General features: G+C 42.8%; 1 protein-coding gene across 4 annotated transcripts in view; it reads left to right on the plus strand.

The window, feature by feature from the left end:
* The window catches only part of cacna1ha (calcium channel, voltage-dependent, T type, alpha 1H subunit a), a 510,834-nt gene that overhangs the window by 426,471 nt on the left and 67,130 nt on the right, over positions 1-17,233 (plus strand). For 3 of the 4 annotated variants that reach the window (XM_072269033.1, XM_072269034.1, XM_072269035.1), the window contains exons 21-24: positions 535-660; positions 1,896-1,985; positions 8,852-9,044; positions 13,648-13,799. In XM_072269033.1, the coding sequence (XP_072125134.1) occupies positions 535-660; positions 1,896-1,985; positions 8,852-9,044; positions 13,648-13,799 (561 nt within the window). The remainder of the gene's footprint in view (positions 1-534; positions 661-1,895; positions 1,986-8,851; positions 9,045-13,647; positions 13,800-17,233) is intronic. The other variant, XM_072269032.1, reaches the window with a different exon arrangement.

Below are 17,233 nucleotides of genomic sequence, written 5' to 3' on the forward strand. Positions count from 1 at the left end.
AGGAGGTAAACAAAGTCCAAAGTAAATTTATTATCAAAATACATATATGTCACCATATACTACACTGAGGTTAATTTTCTTGTGGGTATACTCAGTAAATCCAAGAAACATAATGGAATGATTGAAAGAATCCACCCAACAGTTCGGACAAACAAACAGTGTGCAAAAGGCAATAAACTGTGCAAATATAAAAGAGAAAAAAAGAAATATTAATAATAAAAAATAAATAAGCAGTAAATACTTAGGACATGAGATGAAGAGTCCTTGAAAGTGAGTCCATAGCAAGTCCATAACAACAATTAATTTTGAGCTTACAATCAGGACTTGGTCTTATTAAATGGCAGAGGAGGCTAGAAAGGTGAGGGGTTGATTCTTCCTCATGATTTGTGTTCATAAATTTTTGGATAATTCCTTGGAATGTCAATTTGGAAGGGGTGGAAAAATCACTAGTAAGATTAAAGGGGAGGTCAGTAATTTTCTTTTTCTTTGTTGTGTTATAGTTTAAATTTTCACTGTGGTCTATATGTCTTGCAGCTGTTCAAAGGCAAGTTCTACCATTGTGTTGGACATGACACCAGAAACATCACAAACAAGTCCGATTGTTTCCAGGCTAACTTTAAATGGGTTCGCCGAAAATACAATTTTGATAATCTGGGACAGGTATGCCATAAGCATGTACATTTAATGGAAAAATACATCAAAGAAAGCATGATCCATATAGGGAAGCATATTGCATTAGTTAATGTACAGTTCACGTGAAGCAATAAGACTTGAAATTGCAAAGTAATTGGTTTGTCTATGTTGCTAGTAGATACTGGTGTGTCTAATGTGAGGGGTGTGGAATTGGTGTAGAATCTTTATGAGCTCTCAATTAACTGTGCTTTACTCATTCAGCTACAGAAAACTAGGCAGACAATATCGTCTTTATTATCATTTACAAGTAATACTGTTATCCTCAATGGAATACAATTTCAGATAATTTTGTTGGAAGTGGTTGCGTTTTATCGATCAAGCCTTGTACTTGTATCACTTCTGATCTTTTCTTGCTGCTGTTTCTCATATTTATATGACTGTTTGATTTATTATAATAGTGTCAGTAACATACCATCTTACATAAGCCATACACTTCATATTTTATTTCAACCTGTCAATCTTCAGGCTATGCCACTTAGGGGCTTGTGTTAATATTATATTGTGACTGTATGTGCTGGATTGTAACTATATGGCCTCAGAGAAACAATGTTTCATTTTTCTATATATGTTAAAGTCTGTCACGAGCCTAGTGACCTATCAGGCTGGTGCTTATGCCATTTCCGTGATGTGAAGCGACTGAGAGTACGAGACTCCCCCCCAGATAGGACGCCAGTCTTTCGCGAGGTTAACCCCCAGCATTTTTTTGCCAGTACCCATTCTCGGGGCACTGTCTACACCACCCCGAGCTACCTGCCAGCCTAGTCATAATATGGGAGCCCAAGCACGGGAGGATGAACCCTGGGCGCCCTCCCAAGACTATGGTCAACACGCTCCTAGAAGACAGCGGCGCGGCTGAAGTAGATGAACTGAACACACTGATCCTCATCATCATACCTGATGCCAGCCCCCTCAGCCTGAGTCGACGTAGTAGTAGTAGTACCCATTCTCAGCTGGCTATACTGGAGCACTGTGTGGTTTTGAGTGCCTTGCTCAAGGACACACACACTTCCTCGGCCGAGGCTAGATCCCACGACCTTCAGATTGCTAGTCTAACACCCTAACCACTTGGCCACGCGCCACACTTACCTGTATACATGTGTATGGTTAAATAACAATAAACCTGAACTTGTGTTGAAAGGCAAGAAAAATCAAAACTTCAGGAGAGATAATATGTTTTCTTTTCTCTTTTGGCTTTTTTATAGGCATTGATGTCTCTCTTTGTTTTGTCCTCCAAGGATGGCTGGGTAAATATAATGTACCATGGTCTCGATGCTATAGGGATAGACAAACAGGTAATATTGTTCAGAATGCCTTTCTAATTACTTAACTCTATTGACAGGTTTTAAGTGCTTTATTATGTAACAAATTGCAATAAGTTTAAAGTTACTAGAATTAATGTCATTTTTTTCTTCATGGTACAATCAACACTATCTGATTACACAGTCATTAACCATATACCCAATCATTGGAACCCAAAGCTAGATTGGTAACTGTAAGATAGTTGCCAACACATAAACCAATCTCCACTTTCCGGAGGGATTTCCCTCCATGATTTCCTTGTCCATTCGTTCCTCCTGGCACCTATCCCAGCCAGTGGAAAAAATGCCACACCTGTCTCTTCACCTCCGTTCAGGGCCCCAGACAGTCCTTCCAGGTGAGGCAACATTTCACCTGCGAATCTGTTGGAGTCATCTACTGGATCCTGTGCTCCCAATGCGGATCGCTGTATATTGGTGAGACCTGATGTGATTGGGGAACCGTTTTGTTGAGCACCTTCGCTCCATTCGCAAGAAGCAGGATGGGCACCACATTAGCGTAGCAGTTAGCAAGAGTCTAAGACAGCTGAGGTCTTGAGTTCAGAGTTCAAATGCAGCACCATTCTGTCAGGAGCCTCTGTACGTCATCCTCATGGTCTGTGGGAATGTCTCCAGTTTCCTCCCACAGTCCAAAGATGTACCAGGTAGGCTAATTAGTTATTGTAAATTGGCCCATAATTATGTAGGGTTAACTGGGGTTGTTGATCTCATGGCTCAAAGGGTTGAGAGGGCCTTCTCTGCGCTGTATCACTGGATAGATATATATCTTCCTTTCTTTCTCTTTTTTTTTGGTGGCCAACCATTTTAATTCCAATCTCCATTCCCATTCCAACGTGATGGTCCATGGCCTCCTCTACTGCCATGACGAAGCCACTTTCAGATTGGAAGAGCAATACCTCATATTCCATCTAGGCAGCCTCCAACCTGATAGCACGAACATGAATTTCCTTCGTTCCAGTAATCTTTCCCCTTCCCCCTTCCCTCTTCTTCTGTTCCCTACTCTGACTCTCCTCTCTCCTCTCCTCCTCTCCTCACCTCCTCTCCTCCCACCTGCCTATCATCTCCCTCGGTTCCTTTCCTCCTTCCCATTTTCCCATGGTCCACTCTCCTCTTCTATAAGATTCCTTCTTCTCCAGACCTTTACCTTTTCCAGCTATCACCTTCCTGCTTCGTACTTCCTCCCCCACACTCCTGGCTTCACCTATCACCTTCTAGCTTGAACACCTTTCCCTCCCTCCACTTTCTTATTCTGGTTTCTTACCCCCCTTCCTTTCCGGTCTTGATGAAGGATCTCGACCTAAATCATCAACTGCTTATTCATTTCTATAGATGTTGCCTGCCCTGCTGAGTTCCTCCAGCATTTTGCGTGTGTTGGTCAGTCATGGGTAAACAATAGAGAGTTATGCGGAGGGAACAGTGATACAACTCATAGAGTCCACTGCCACAACAAAGTAGCAGCAACCAAAACTCACCCAGTCCTCATGTACTATCTGTGTGTAGATAGATAGCACTAGTCCATCCACTAGCTCACCCAGTCTTCATGTACTATCTGTGTGGAGATAGATAGCTCTAGTCCATCCACTAGCTCACCCAGTCTTCATGTACTATCTGTCTGGTTTGGAACTGCTGAACCACGCCATGATGCAAACAGTCAGGATACTTTCAACAGTTTGCCAGAGTATTTGGTGACATACCATATATCCTTCATCTTTTTAGAAAGCTCTTAATGATTGATCTGGAATTTCAAGCTGTTGACTCTCTCCACTTTTGACCCATCAACTGCTGTATGGTCTCCCAACTTCCCTGACAGAGGGCAAATTTGGGAGGCACCTTTGATAGTTATCAATAATATTAATATCTTTTCAAATGTTACAGACAATAGAGCAGTAAAGCATAGGAACAGGCCCTTCAGCCCATCTTGTTGTACTAATATTTAATCTAATGCCTGCTTAAACTAATATGTTCTGCCTACGCAATGTCCATATCCTTCCATTTTCAGAACATTCAGGTGCCTAATGGTCTCTTGAAGGCCTCGATCATATTGGTCTCCACCACCACCTTTGGCAGATTATTCTAGGCACCCACCACTCTGTGTAAAAATAACTTGGCCTAAACATCCTATTTGAACATACCCCCTCCCACCTTAAATGAATGTTCTTTGGTATTAGGCATTTCAACCCTGGAAAAAAGATACTGCCAGTCTATTCTAACGATGCCTCACAGAATCATATAAACTTCAATTAGATCTCTCTTCAACCTCTGCCACCCACTCCAGAGAAAGTGAGCCAGGTTTGTCCAACGATTCCTTATAGCACATACCCTCTAATCTAGGCAGCTTCCTGGTAAATCTCTTCTGTACTCTCTTCAAAGTCTAAACATCCTTCGTAAAATAACTACCAGGAATACATAACATGTTAGCAATTAAAAACATTGAGCTACAGCAAAATAATTGAGAAAAAAAATCTCACCTTAGGTTCCTGTGCTAGACCAGACCATGAGAACCCAGTGACAGAATTAACCTTTAGGTTCAGCCTTCTGCATCTGTCAGTAAACCTCAGATTTTATTATTCTGCAGTGTTTATGGGCTAACTTTTATGTGAATAGTTAACTGAGAGCTTTAGTCAGACCTTAAGTGTCCATCAGCCTTCCGTGAATCAGTTTTGTATGCAAGAGTGAGAATTTGTGGCCTCAAAAGAGATGCCAAGATGGTGTGTTGCCTCCCAGGTCCTAGGGTCCATGATATCTCAGGGCAGCTGCATCTCAAGAGGGAGGGTGAGCAGCCAGAGGTCATGGTGAACATTGGCTCCAATGACATTGATGGACAGCAAGGAGAAGGTCCAGTGCAGTGAGTCTAGGGAGTTAGGCAGGAGGCTGTAGAGCAGGACCTCCAAGTTAGTAATCAGTGAATTACTTTCAGTACCACGTGCTAGGCAGGGCAGGGATAGGACGAAAGTACAGATGAATGAGTGGCTGAGGAAATGGTGCAGGGGGCAAGAATTCAGATTTCTGGATCATTGGGATCTCTTCTGGGGAAGGTATGACCTGTACAAAAACGATGGGTTACATCTAAACCCAAGAGGGCTCAATATCCTTGCGGGAAGATTTGCTAGAGCTGTCGAGGAGGGTTTAAAATAACTTGACAGAGGGATGGGAGCCAATGTGATAGGGCTAAGAATGGTATACAATTGATGCCTTGTGTAGGGAGACTGTGAGTACTGCAGGGGTTATACTTGAATGCACATAGTTCACAGAGTAAGCCAGATGATCTTGTAGAACAATTAGAGATTGGCAGATATGCCGTTATGGGCATCACTGAGACGATAATAGAATAAAGCAGATTATAGTTGGGAGTTTAACATCCAAGGAAACACCTTGTATCAAAAGGACGTGTAGTGAATCTGTTGGTAAAAAAACAAAATCAAATCCTTGGAACAGAATTAAAATATGTCAAATCCTTGTGGATAGAGTTAAGAAACTGCAAGGATATAAAGACCCCAATAGGATTATATACAGGCCTCAAACAGTAGCCAGGATGTGAGATATAAATTACAATGGGAGATCGAAGAGACATTTAATAAGGGGAATGTTATGATAGTCAAGGGGGATTTCAATATGCAAGAAGTCTGGAAAAATTAGGTTAGTGCTGGATCCCAAGAGAGAGAATGTATAGAATGCTTAAGAGATGGCTTTTTAGAGCAGCTCATAGTTGAGCCCACTTGGAGAAAGGCAATTCTGGATTAGGTGTTGTGTAATGAATCAGATTTGATTAGAAAGCTTAAGGTAAAGAAACACTTGGGAGTCAATAATCATTATATGATAGAGTTCGCCCTGCAGTTTGAGAGGGAGAAAATAAAGTCAGATATCAGTATTATAGTGGAGTAAAGGGAATTTCAGAGGCATGAAAGAGGAGTTGGCCAAAATTGATTGGAAGTGGACACTGTCAGAGATGAAGGCAGAACAGCAATGGCTGGAGTTTCTTAGGACAATTCAGAAGGCACAGGATAGATACATCCCAAAGATGAAGAAGTATTCTAAAGGGAGGATGAGGCAAACGTGGGTGACAAGAGAAGTCAAAGTCAGCGTAAAAGTGCAAATTATATGGCAAAAATTAGTGGGAAGGTAGAGTATTGGGAAACTATCCGGACGTAACGAAAAGAGCCATAAGGAAAGAAAAGATAAACTATGAAGGTAAGCTAGTTAATTATATAAAAAAGGATACCAAATGTGTTTTTTTTCAGGTTGTATATAATGAGTAACAGAGAGGCAAAAATTATATGTTGGACCACTGGAAAATGACATTGGAGAGGTAGTAACAGGAGACAATGAAATGGCAGACAAATTTAATAAGTATTTTGCATCAGTCTTCACTGTGGAAGACATTAGCAGTATACCAGAAATTTGAGAGTATTGGAGGCAGAAGTGAGACCAGTATATCGTAGTATTTGCTGCTTTGAAATAGTCCACTTCTTTTTATATTATATGTCGATGATTTGGATAATAGAATTGATGGCTTTATGGCCAAGTCCAAAGTAAATTTATTAACAAAGTACATATATGGCACCATGTACAACCCTGAAATTCATCTTCTTGAGTGCAAACACAGCAAATCCAAGAAACACAATAGAATCAATGAAGGACTGCATCCACAGAATGGACAAACAACTAGCATGCAAAAGACAACAAAATGTGCAAATATAAAAGAAAAGAACTAGAATAAATAAGCAATAAACCATGAACTGAAGAGTCCTTGAAAGGGAATCCACAGACTGTAGGAATATTTCAATAATGGGATGAGTAAAGTTGAGTGAAGTTATCCCTTCTGGTTGAAGAGCCTGATGGTTGTGGGGTAATAAATGTCCCTGAACCTGATGGTGTGGGTCCTGAGGCTCCTGTATCTCTGTATCACCTGTAGTTTGCAGATAATACGAAGATAGGTGGAGGGGAAGGTAGTGATGATGGAGCAGAGAGTCTGCAGAAGAGCTTAGGCAGATTGGGGTAAAGAAGTGGAAGAAGGAATATAGAGTAGGGAAGAGTATGGTTATGCACTTTGGTAAAAGGACTGCACTTTTTGGGCCCCTTATCTATGAAAATATATGCTGGCACTGGAGAGGATCCAGAGGAGATTCAGGGACTGAAAGGGTTAACGCATAAGTACTGCTGCCTCTCAGTTCCAGTGACCAGGGTTCGATTCTGTCCTTGAGTGTTGTCTGTGTGGAGGTTGCACATTCTCCCTGTGGCAATGTGGGATTTGTCCTGCTGCTTTGCTTTTATCCCAATAATGAGTTGGATGTTAAGCCAAATTGGTTCTGTCAATTACCCCGGCTATAGGGGAGCGGTGGCAGAATCTGGATAAAGTTAATGAGCATCTGAGATTGAATAGACTCTAGGGAAATAGGATTACATAGAACAGACCAGTATATCGTAGTATTTGCTGCTTTGAAATAGCAGATCATCATTCTGGAGGTAAATACTCCTTCTTAGCTTCCAAATATTGGAAAGATTGAGGCCACTAATCATAAGGATCATTGAAATGTCTAATAGAAAATGAAATTGGGAAACTTGAATTGTTTTGGACCATGGGATTAAATTATCATCTCTACCATCTGATCATTATTGCTGGGAGAGAAACTTGTGGCTACCTATGATTAAAAATGACAGAGTCATCGAGTCAAACAGCAAAGAAACTGCCCATTCTGGCCGATAAAATAAATAAATAAAATAAGAAGTTTATTTAGAGATAGAGTGCAGTGCAGGCCCTTCTGGCCCAATGAGTCGTGCTGCCCAACAACCCACCTGTACAACATTAGCTCTATCACAAGACAGTTTACAATGACCAGTTAACCAACTAACCAGTACATCTTTTGAATGTGGGAGGAGGCCCATGCGCTCTCGGAAGGACATACAGGTGGCGCTGGAATTGAACTGCGAGCGCCGATTCCCAGCACTGTAATAGCATCACGCTAACTGCTACACTACTATTCTCCCAATCACCATCACTTGGTCTGTACCCTTCCACACTTTGGTGATTCCAGTACTTGTAAAGATACTTGGTGCATAGGCATAGAACATTACAGCACAGTATAGGCCCTTTGGCCCCTGATGTTGTCCCGACCTTTTAAACTAATCCAAGATCAATTTAACCCATCCCGTCACAAATTCCTCCATTTTTGTTTCGTCCATTTGCCTATCTAAGAGTCTTTTAACTGTCCCCAATCTATCTGCCTCTACTACCACCTTTAGTCATGCATTTCACACAGCCACAACTCTCTGTGAAAAGAACACCTACCCCTGGCATCCCCCTATACTTTCCTTAAAATTATGCCCTCTTGTATTAGCTATCTCTGTCTTGGGAAAAGATCATTGGTTGTCCATTGTGTCTGTGCTTCCTATTATCTATGCACTGCTATCAAGTCATCTCTCACCCTCCTTCGCTCCAAAGGGAAAAGTCCCAGCTTGCTCAACCCAGCCTCATAAGACATGCTCTCTAGTCCAGGCAGCATCTTGGTAAATCTCCTCTGCGCCCTCTCTAAAGCTTCCACATCCTTTCCATAATGAGATGTCCAGAACCGAGCACAATACTCTATATGTTGTCTAACCAGAGTTTTATAGAGCTGCAATGTTACCTCTCAGCTCTTGAACCCTGACTAATGAAAGCCAACACACGATAGGCCTTCTTAACCACCCTATCAGCTTGCGCAGCGACTTTGAGGGATCTGTGGATCCGGACACCGAGATCCCTCCGTTCCTCCTCACCAATGGAATTCCTCTGAGAAATGAGATGGGCTTGATGGCCTCCCTCATGTGATATGTCCTAACTCTTTGCCTTTCTTGCCGGCTGACAGCCCCAGAGGAACCACAACCCATGGATGCTCCTGTACTTCATCTCCTTCCTGCTGATCGTCAGCTTCTTCGTGCTGAACATGTTCGTGGGCGTGGTGGTGGAGAACTTCCACAAGTGCCGGCAGCACCAGGAGGCCGAGGAGGCCCGCCGCAGGGAGGAGAAGCGCCTGCGACGGCTGGAGAAAAAGCGCCGCAGTAAGGAACTGTGCCTAACTGGTCGGTAGTACGTTTGGTCTTTCTGAGCCATGCCTGCTCCCAAACTGGGAAGGAATTGCGATTTCCCCCACCCCAACAGCATGCCAGTGCACGCCAAGTTCACCCCGCATGAAGATCCAACGAGCCTGGTTGCATTGCCGTTTCGTTTTGACGAATTTTTTTTGAAATATAAAAAAAATTCCTAACCCTTCCGAATAAAGATCCGCACAGAGCAGAATATAAAAGTGGAGATGTAATACTGAGGCTTCATAAGGCATTGGTCAGGCTGCACTTGGAGTATTGTGAACAGCTTTGGGCACCTTGTCTGAGAAAATACATGCTGGCCTCGGAGATAGGCTCCAGAGGAGGGTCGCAAAACTTCTGGGAAGGAAAGGGTTAATGTATGAGGAGCATTTGATGGCTCTGGGTCTGTACTAGGTTTACTAGAATGAGGGGAGATCTTATTGGAACCAATTGAAATTTAAAGGCCTAGGTTGACTGGATGTTTCTCATAATGGAGGAGTCTAGAACCAGTGAACACCCCTACAGAATAGAAGTTGTCCCTTTAGAACAAAATGAGGAGGAATTTCTTTAGCCAGAGGATGGTGAATCTGTGGAATTCATTGCCACAAATGGCTGTTGAGGCCAAATCATTGAGTATATTTAAAGTGGAGGCTGACAGGTTTTTGATTAGTAAGGTTGTCAAAGGTGACGGGAAGAAAGCAGGAGAATAGGGTTGGGAAGGCTCATAAATTAGTCATGATGGAATGGCATAGCCGGCGCGATGCGCCAAATGGCCTAATTCTGCTACTATGTCTCATGGTCTTATAGATTTGTGATGGGAGGTTAGGTTACAGTACCTACCTGCAAGTCAAGATCCTGGAGACTAATTTCCCAGTCACATGATTCAATAAATACAATGCACTTGCTCAAATGCATTGAAACATACAGTGGAACAGTGTTTAAATAGATACTCATTACGGGTGCTATAGTAAGTGTAGCAGTTAGCATGACACTATTACAGCTTGGGGGCATCGGAGTACAACTCTGGCACCGTCTGCAAGGAGTTGTATTGTTCTCCCCGTAACCACGTGGGTTTCCTCCAGGTGCTCTGGTTTTCTCCCACGGACCAGAGTTGTACCAGTTAGTTGGTTAACCGGTCACTGTAAATTGTCCTGCGATTAGACTAGCGTTAAATAGGCGCATTGCTGGACGTTGTGGCTCATCGGGCCGGAAGGGCCTGTTCCAAATAAATAAATAAATTACCGGACTATCATTTGTCACAAAATCATGGCATATTGTAACACTTACCTCATGAGGATATAGGGAAATAGAGGGGAAAAAAGGGCTTGATCGTAAAAGCAACTTATTTTTTTCTCCATTTTGCACTTGCCATCTGCAGTAACCTCGAGAAATCCCAGGGTTTTGGTGGAAGGCGGCAGACTCAGAAAGATGTGTGACGTGTGCTGTCTGTTTTAGTCCTGTCTTGATGTTGTGCCCTGTTTATCAAATGGTAAAGTGTAGGTGTTGTGGTTGGAAGGAGTATGTATCGTTACAACTCTGCTTTCAGCTTGGCTGAAGAATTGTGGACTCCGTTAATTGTGTTGTCTTTGTCCACAACTTCTCATAGCAGTGAGATATGACACTCATACTATGTATGATACATGATCTCATCCTATGACCTATAGCTAGTTGTTGTACTGTTTGGAACAACTTTTAAAGACAGCGATTCTGCAGATGTTGGTAATCCAGAGAAACACATGCAACCTGCTGGAGGAACTCAGCAGTCAGGCAGCATCCATGGAAACGAATAAACAGTCAAAGTTCTGGGCCAAGTTCCTTCATCAGGACTGGAGTAAATTAGCTGGTTAGACCACTTCCTTAACTGAGAAGGAAAAAAAAATGCTGGAAATACCCATCAGGTGAGGCAGCCTGTGGAAAGAGAAACAGTTAAAATCCCAGATCCGAGACCCTTTGTTAGAAGTGGTCTCAGAATTAGTCAAGAGGTCTCAGACTGAAATGTTAGCTTTGTTTCTCTTTCTGCAGCAGCTGCTTGACCTGTTGAGTGTCAATGTCAGAATCAGAGTCAGATTTTTAATCCCTGATTTATGTCATGAAATTTGCTACTTTGCAACAACAGCACAGTGCTGCTTTGACATTTTCTGATTTTGTTTTGGCTTTCCAGCATCTGCAGTGTTTTTGATTTTCACTTTTGGATCTTGTACTTCTTTCTCAGAACATGAGTGTCATTGTACATGTTTGAGAAGGTACGAAGCTTATTCTGTTGACCCTGGCATTGGGGGAATTGCATGATCCCCTGTACAAAATGAAATAGTATTTATTGCTTGGTCTGCTTGATCCGATCCTGAACTTTTTATAAATATAGTGAGGACAAACTTCAAGTAAATGAGCAGAATGATAATTCTTTTTCCATGAAAAAAGGTCAGTATTACACACTTCAGGAAATGCGATTATCTACATAACATTTGGAAACAAAGACAAAATCAAACACCTTTCAGGTCTCTCACCAACTGATGTTTAACCAACCCTTTTCTACGAATGTATCCCATTATGTAACTAACTTGTATCATTTGAAATGACAGATTGGGCAATGTTTGCCCAATCCAGTTTAAACCTTCACAAACTCCCTCACCTTTGCCAGAGATTTCATTTACAATCGTAATGGAAAATTATATTAAACGGGGTAGAACTTGGTTCCGTGCATCACCGGTATATTTTATAGTGGTGGCTTTTCACGATGACACCTGAAGGTAGCAATGAATGTTTAGGTCATGGAAAGGAAGTGCCACAGTGCTTTGCATTAATTAAAAAAACGGTGAGAAGGGAAGGGTCCCTTCCATATGCACTAGATTTGCCATTGCTTTCTCCATTCTCTCAGCTAAGACTTCCCTCAGACCCAGCACTGTGCAATGCAACAGTGCATGGTAAATTGCATGTGTTGAAGCAAAGCAAGCATGTAGAACGTGCATGGTATATTAGTTGCAGTGGAACGAATTTTGTGAACACGACATTCACGTTAGCACAGCTTTGGTGCTTTAAAACATTTATCTTTCTCTTTGTCCCAGAACTCTGTGACAAAGTTATTTGAATGACCAACATTATTCTGTTTCATATGTATTAATGTTAAGACGTATTAGTGGCTTCTCATTTTATTATTATATTATGTATACACATATTTAATATACTGGAGGCACAATGTTGCATGTGTGTATTTTGCCCACCAACATATTCATTTCTACAATTTTTGAATATTCATTCTCTCACGGTGAATCATGACCTCAGACATTCTGCACTGAGTTATAGGAAAAGTTTGAACAGATAACGACTTTATTGCCTGGAGTGTAGAAGATTGAGAGATTTAATAAAGGCGCACGCAATTATGAGGGGTATAGAGTAGATAGGATAAATGCAAGCAAGCTTTTTCCACTGAGATTGGGTGAGACCGGAATATAACGACTTTATTGCCTGGAGTGTAGAAGATTGAGAGATTTAATAAAGGCGCACGCAATTATGAGGGGTATAGAGTAGATAGGATAAATGCAAGCAAGCTTTTTCCACTGAGATTGGATGAGACCGGAAATAGAGGTGATGGGTTAAGGGTGAAAGGTGAAATGTTTAGAATCAGAATCAGGTTTATTATCATGTGATGTGGAATTTGTTAACTTAGGGGGAAATATGAGAGAGAACTTCTTCACTCAGAGGGTGGTCTGAGTGTGGAACGAACTACCACTGGAAATGGGGGATTTAGGTTTGATTTCAACATTTAAGAGAAATTTAAGTAGATGGATGGGAGAGGGATGGGGGCTATAATCCAGGGGTAGGTCAATGGGACTAGGCAGAATAATACGAGGGGTGATTGATAAGTTCGTGGCCTAAGGTAGAAGGAGTCAATTTTAGAAACCTTAGCACATTTATTTTTCAACATAGTCCCCTCCTACATTTACACACTTAGCCCAGCGGTCCTGGAGCATACGGATCCCTTCTTTGTAGGAGTCAGTATAAGATGATGAGAGGTATCGATGGTGTGCTTAGTCAGTAGCTTTTTCCCGGGGCTGAAATGGCTAACACGAGAGGGCACAGTTTTAAGGTACTTGGGAGTAGGTACAGAGGAGTTGTCAGGGGCAAGTATTTTATGCAGAGGGTGGTGAGTACATGGTATGGGCTGCCAGCGATGGTGGTGGAGGTGGATACGATAAGGTCTTTTAAGAGACTCTTGGATAGGTACATGGAGCTTAGAAAAATAGAGGACTATGGGTAACCCTAGGTAATTTCTAAAATAAGTACATGTTTGGCACAGCATTGTGGGCTGAAGGGCCTGTATTGTGCTGTAGGTTTTCTATGTTTCTATGTATATCCATTTCCGCCCTCTCTTTATTTGCCCCTGAAACAGCAGTATCTGTGAGTCTTCAGTTTTTGTTAATATTGGTAAACGTTTAGTAAACGTTATGTGCAAGATTCTTAGACACCCTGGCTATATATATGTACCTAAGACTTTTGCTCCGCACAGAATGTGAATATTACTGTTTACTATTAACCTCTGTAATGTTACAAAGTTTCTGTTCTTTGCTTTTGTCTCCTCCAGAAGCTCAACGTAGACCATATTACGCTGACTATTCTCCTGCGCGACTTTACATCCATAAATTATGTACCAACCACTACCTGGATCTGTTCATTACATTCATTATTGGGATAAATGTCGTCACCATGTCTATGGAACACTATCACCAACCAATTGTAAGTGTGTGCAGCTGATAGGTGGACCCACAGCCATGCTTAACCATGCTTTAAATGTCCACAAACCAATTCGTAATTCAAATTTCATTCATAAGTGTGTGAAATGGATCTGTATTAGCACATAATGATTCAGCTACACGCATAAAAGTTGCTGGTGAACGCAGCAGGCCAGGCAGCATCTCTAGGAAGAGGTACAGTCGACGTTTCAGGCCGAGACCCTTCCTAGAGATGCTGCCTGGCCTGCTGCGTTCACTAGCAACTTTTATGTGTGTTGCTTGAAATTCCAGCATCTGCAGATTTCCTCGTGTAATGATTCAGCTTCAGGCTTTCAACAAGTGAATGTTTTAGAAGTATTTATGTTAATATTATGCTAATATACTTGGTGGTGGGGTGGAGATGCATGTCTACCCAAGGAGATGTAAGGCACTCTTTCCCTTCAGTAGCCTACAGGTCACCCTTGGGCCTCCATGGTTCCTCTGGTGGGAAAATTTGAAAGATCCATAAATCCCAACTCCACCTCATCCCTCAGGGGATGAAATTCCTCATCATCTACATCTTAACTATATCTCCTGGTTCTAGATTCTGGCATGAGAGGAACCCTAGTCAGCATCTGGAGAAGTATTACCAGCATGGTGTTAAGTACATACGTTTTAGTGCTGCTGTTATTTATCTTGGGTGGCAGGGTGGAGATGCGTGTCTACCAAAGGAGGTGTAAGGTTTCCCTTCCCCCCACTAGCCTGCAGGTCACCAGTGGGCAAGGTGTAGCACTTGCTTAGCCCCTCCCCGATCATGTGAAGCCATGGGCGCAGGTGGTGGATGGTCATATGAGCGGCTGGTGCATATCAGAAGTCCTGGTTATGTGATCACTGACACCAGGCAGACAGTCTCTGAAGAGTATTGATAATGCTGGAGTCACCCATCTTGTAAAGACACTGCCCAGAAGAAGGGAATGACACACCATTTCTGTAGAAAAATTTGCTGAGCAATTGTGGTCACGAGACCATGATCTCCTACATCATACAACAAGTCATATAATGATGTATTCCCAGTTTGTATAATGGTGTTAGGGCAGATACAGTATAGTTTGGAAACTTCAGATGGTATTAGCGGGCATTTCCAATTTGCTTTACCAATCCCACTGTAGTGCCTTTAAATGTGATGGTTTGCTATTGGTAAAATAAGATCTACTTTGAGCTAATGAAAGTCTTCCAGCCCAGCAGAGTAGAATAGAATATGGAACATCAAACATTAGAGCACAATACAGACCCTTCGGCCTATGATGTTTGTCAACCTTATAACCTACCCTAAGAACAATCTAACCCTTCCCTCCCCCATAGGCTTCTGTTTTTCTATCAGCCATTTGCTGACCTAAGAGTTGCTTAAATGTCCTTATCAATCTGCCTCTACCACCAACCCTGATAGTGCATTCCAGTCATTCACCATCTTTGTATAAGAAACTTATTTCTGATAGGCCCCCCACCTATACTTTGCTCCAGTCACCTTAGCATTATGCTCCCCCATATTAGCCATTTCCGGACTGGGAAAAAATCTTTTGTTATCCACTCAATCTGTGCCTTTTATCATCCTGTATACCTCTATCAAGATGCCTCTGATCCACCTTCACTCCAAAGAGAAAAGCCCTAAATCACTCAACCTACACTCGTAAGCCGTGCTCTCTAATCAGGCAGCATCCTGGCAAATCTCCTCCGCAGTCTCTCTAAAGCTTCGACATCCTTCCTGTAATGAGGCGACGAAAACAGCATAGCAGTTGGCGCGACAGTATTACAGCATGGGGCATTCCAGAATTCAGAGTTCAATTCTGGCACGGTCTGTAAGGAGTTTGTATGTTCAGCCCGGGCTTGCTCTTAGTATTCTGGTTTCTTCCCACAGTCCAGAGACGTACCGGTTAGTAGGATAATTTGTCATTGTAAATTGTGCTGTGATTATACAAGTGTGCCCCCCCCCAGCTCCCCACTCCCCCACGTAAGTAGCAGCGAGCAATAATCCTCCCTCCCCCACCAGCAAAACAAAAGGTGCACCCGCTACTGAGCACAATCATGAGCTAAGTGATAGCAAGGACACAGACCTTGCAGTTACCCCAAAGCAGTTCATCCAGCATTCAGCAACCCACAGGTTCTCTCTCTCCCCAGTAAAGGAGAGGGAGGTGTCCCCCATTTTCACAGTGAGCAGGAGAGACTTTTTACGATGTTAAAAAGTCCGTTTTGTTGCTTTTTACGAGCTTTGTGCCCGAAGATCACAAACATCTCGGATCTCCAGGCCCACAGCGAAAGATTTTCAGGCCTCCCCGACGATATACGAGTCTCCTGCCATGACACTGACCTTCGATCCACCCATCTCCAGAGCCACGAGATCTTAGGCTTCCAAATACTAGGCCGCCTCTCTGGCCGACCCCTTGGCGTGCCGAACAACGGCCGGTCCTGAAACCCCAAGAACGGGTCCCATTCCCGCAAAGAACTGAAATCAGTGTGTAACTCGAGGTCAGGGTCTTCAAAAGAACCCTGAAAGGGAAAAATAAAGATATTAAAGATGGAAATAGAGCTATTCGAAGATGCAAGCCTGATTTCTTCGGCCTGATTCTAAAATTCATTATCACTAGGTTGTGATCACTTCTAATATCAATACCTGGGAATGTCTTTGATGTGGCTGTCTTGATCCCAGACCAAAACTGGTTCTGCACCAGTATGTGATCGATCTGGCTATGATGTATACCACTGGGTGCATGCCAAGTCCAGCGTCATGTTGCCTTGTGCTCTCCAAGAGTGTTCGCAAGCACCATGTTGTTGTAGCTGGCGAACTCAAGTTGGCATAATCCTCGCTCATTGGTTACGGCATTACAGGAGGAACCGCAGAATTCCATCCCGTCTTTCAGTGCGTCTGCACCCACCTTGGCCTTTCAGTCCCCCTGAATGATTACAATGTCCTTTTTGTCCACCTTGACGATAACGCCGTGGAGTTGGGTGTAGAACTCCTCCACTTGGTCAACTTCATAGACAGTTGTTGGTATGTAGGCCTGTATTTCTGTAATGTTGGAAGATGCTGCTCTAAGGTGGATGGAAATAAGCCTGCTGGATACTGGGTGGCACCCGTATGCTGAGTTCTTGGTAGTGTGGAGGAGCAGAGGGATCTGGAGGTACATGTCCACAGATCCCTGAAAGTTGCCTCACAGGTAGATAGGGTAGTCAGAAATCTTATGGGGTGTTAGCTTTCTTAAGTCGAGGAATAAAGTTTAAGAGTCACGAGGTAATGACGCAGCTCTATAAAACTCTGGTTAGGCCACATTTGGAGTACTGTGTCCATTTCTGGTTGCCTCACTATAGGAAGGATGTGGAAGCATTGGAAAGGGTACAGAGGAGATTTACCAGGATGCTGCCTGGTTTAGAGCGTATGTATTATGATCAGAGATTAAGGGAGCT

Source organism: Mobula birostris, chromosome 9 (assembly GCF_030028105.1).
Source record: "Mobula birostris isolate sMobBir1 chromosome 9, sMobBir1.hap1, whole genome shotgun sequence".
NCBI classification, from domain to species: Eukaryota; Metazoa; Chordata; class Chondrichthyes; order Myliobatiformes; family Myliobatidae; genus Mobula; species Mobula birostris.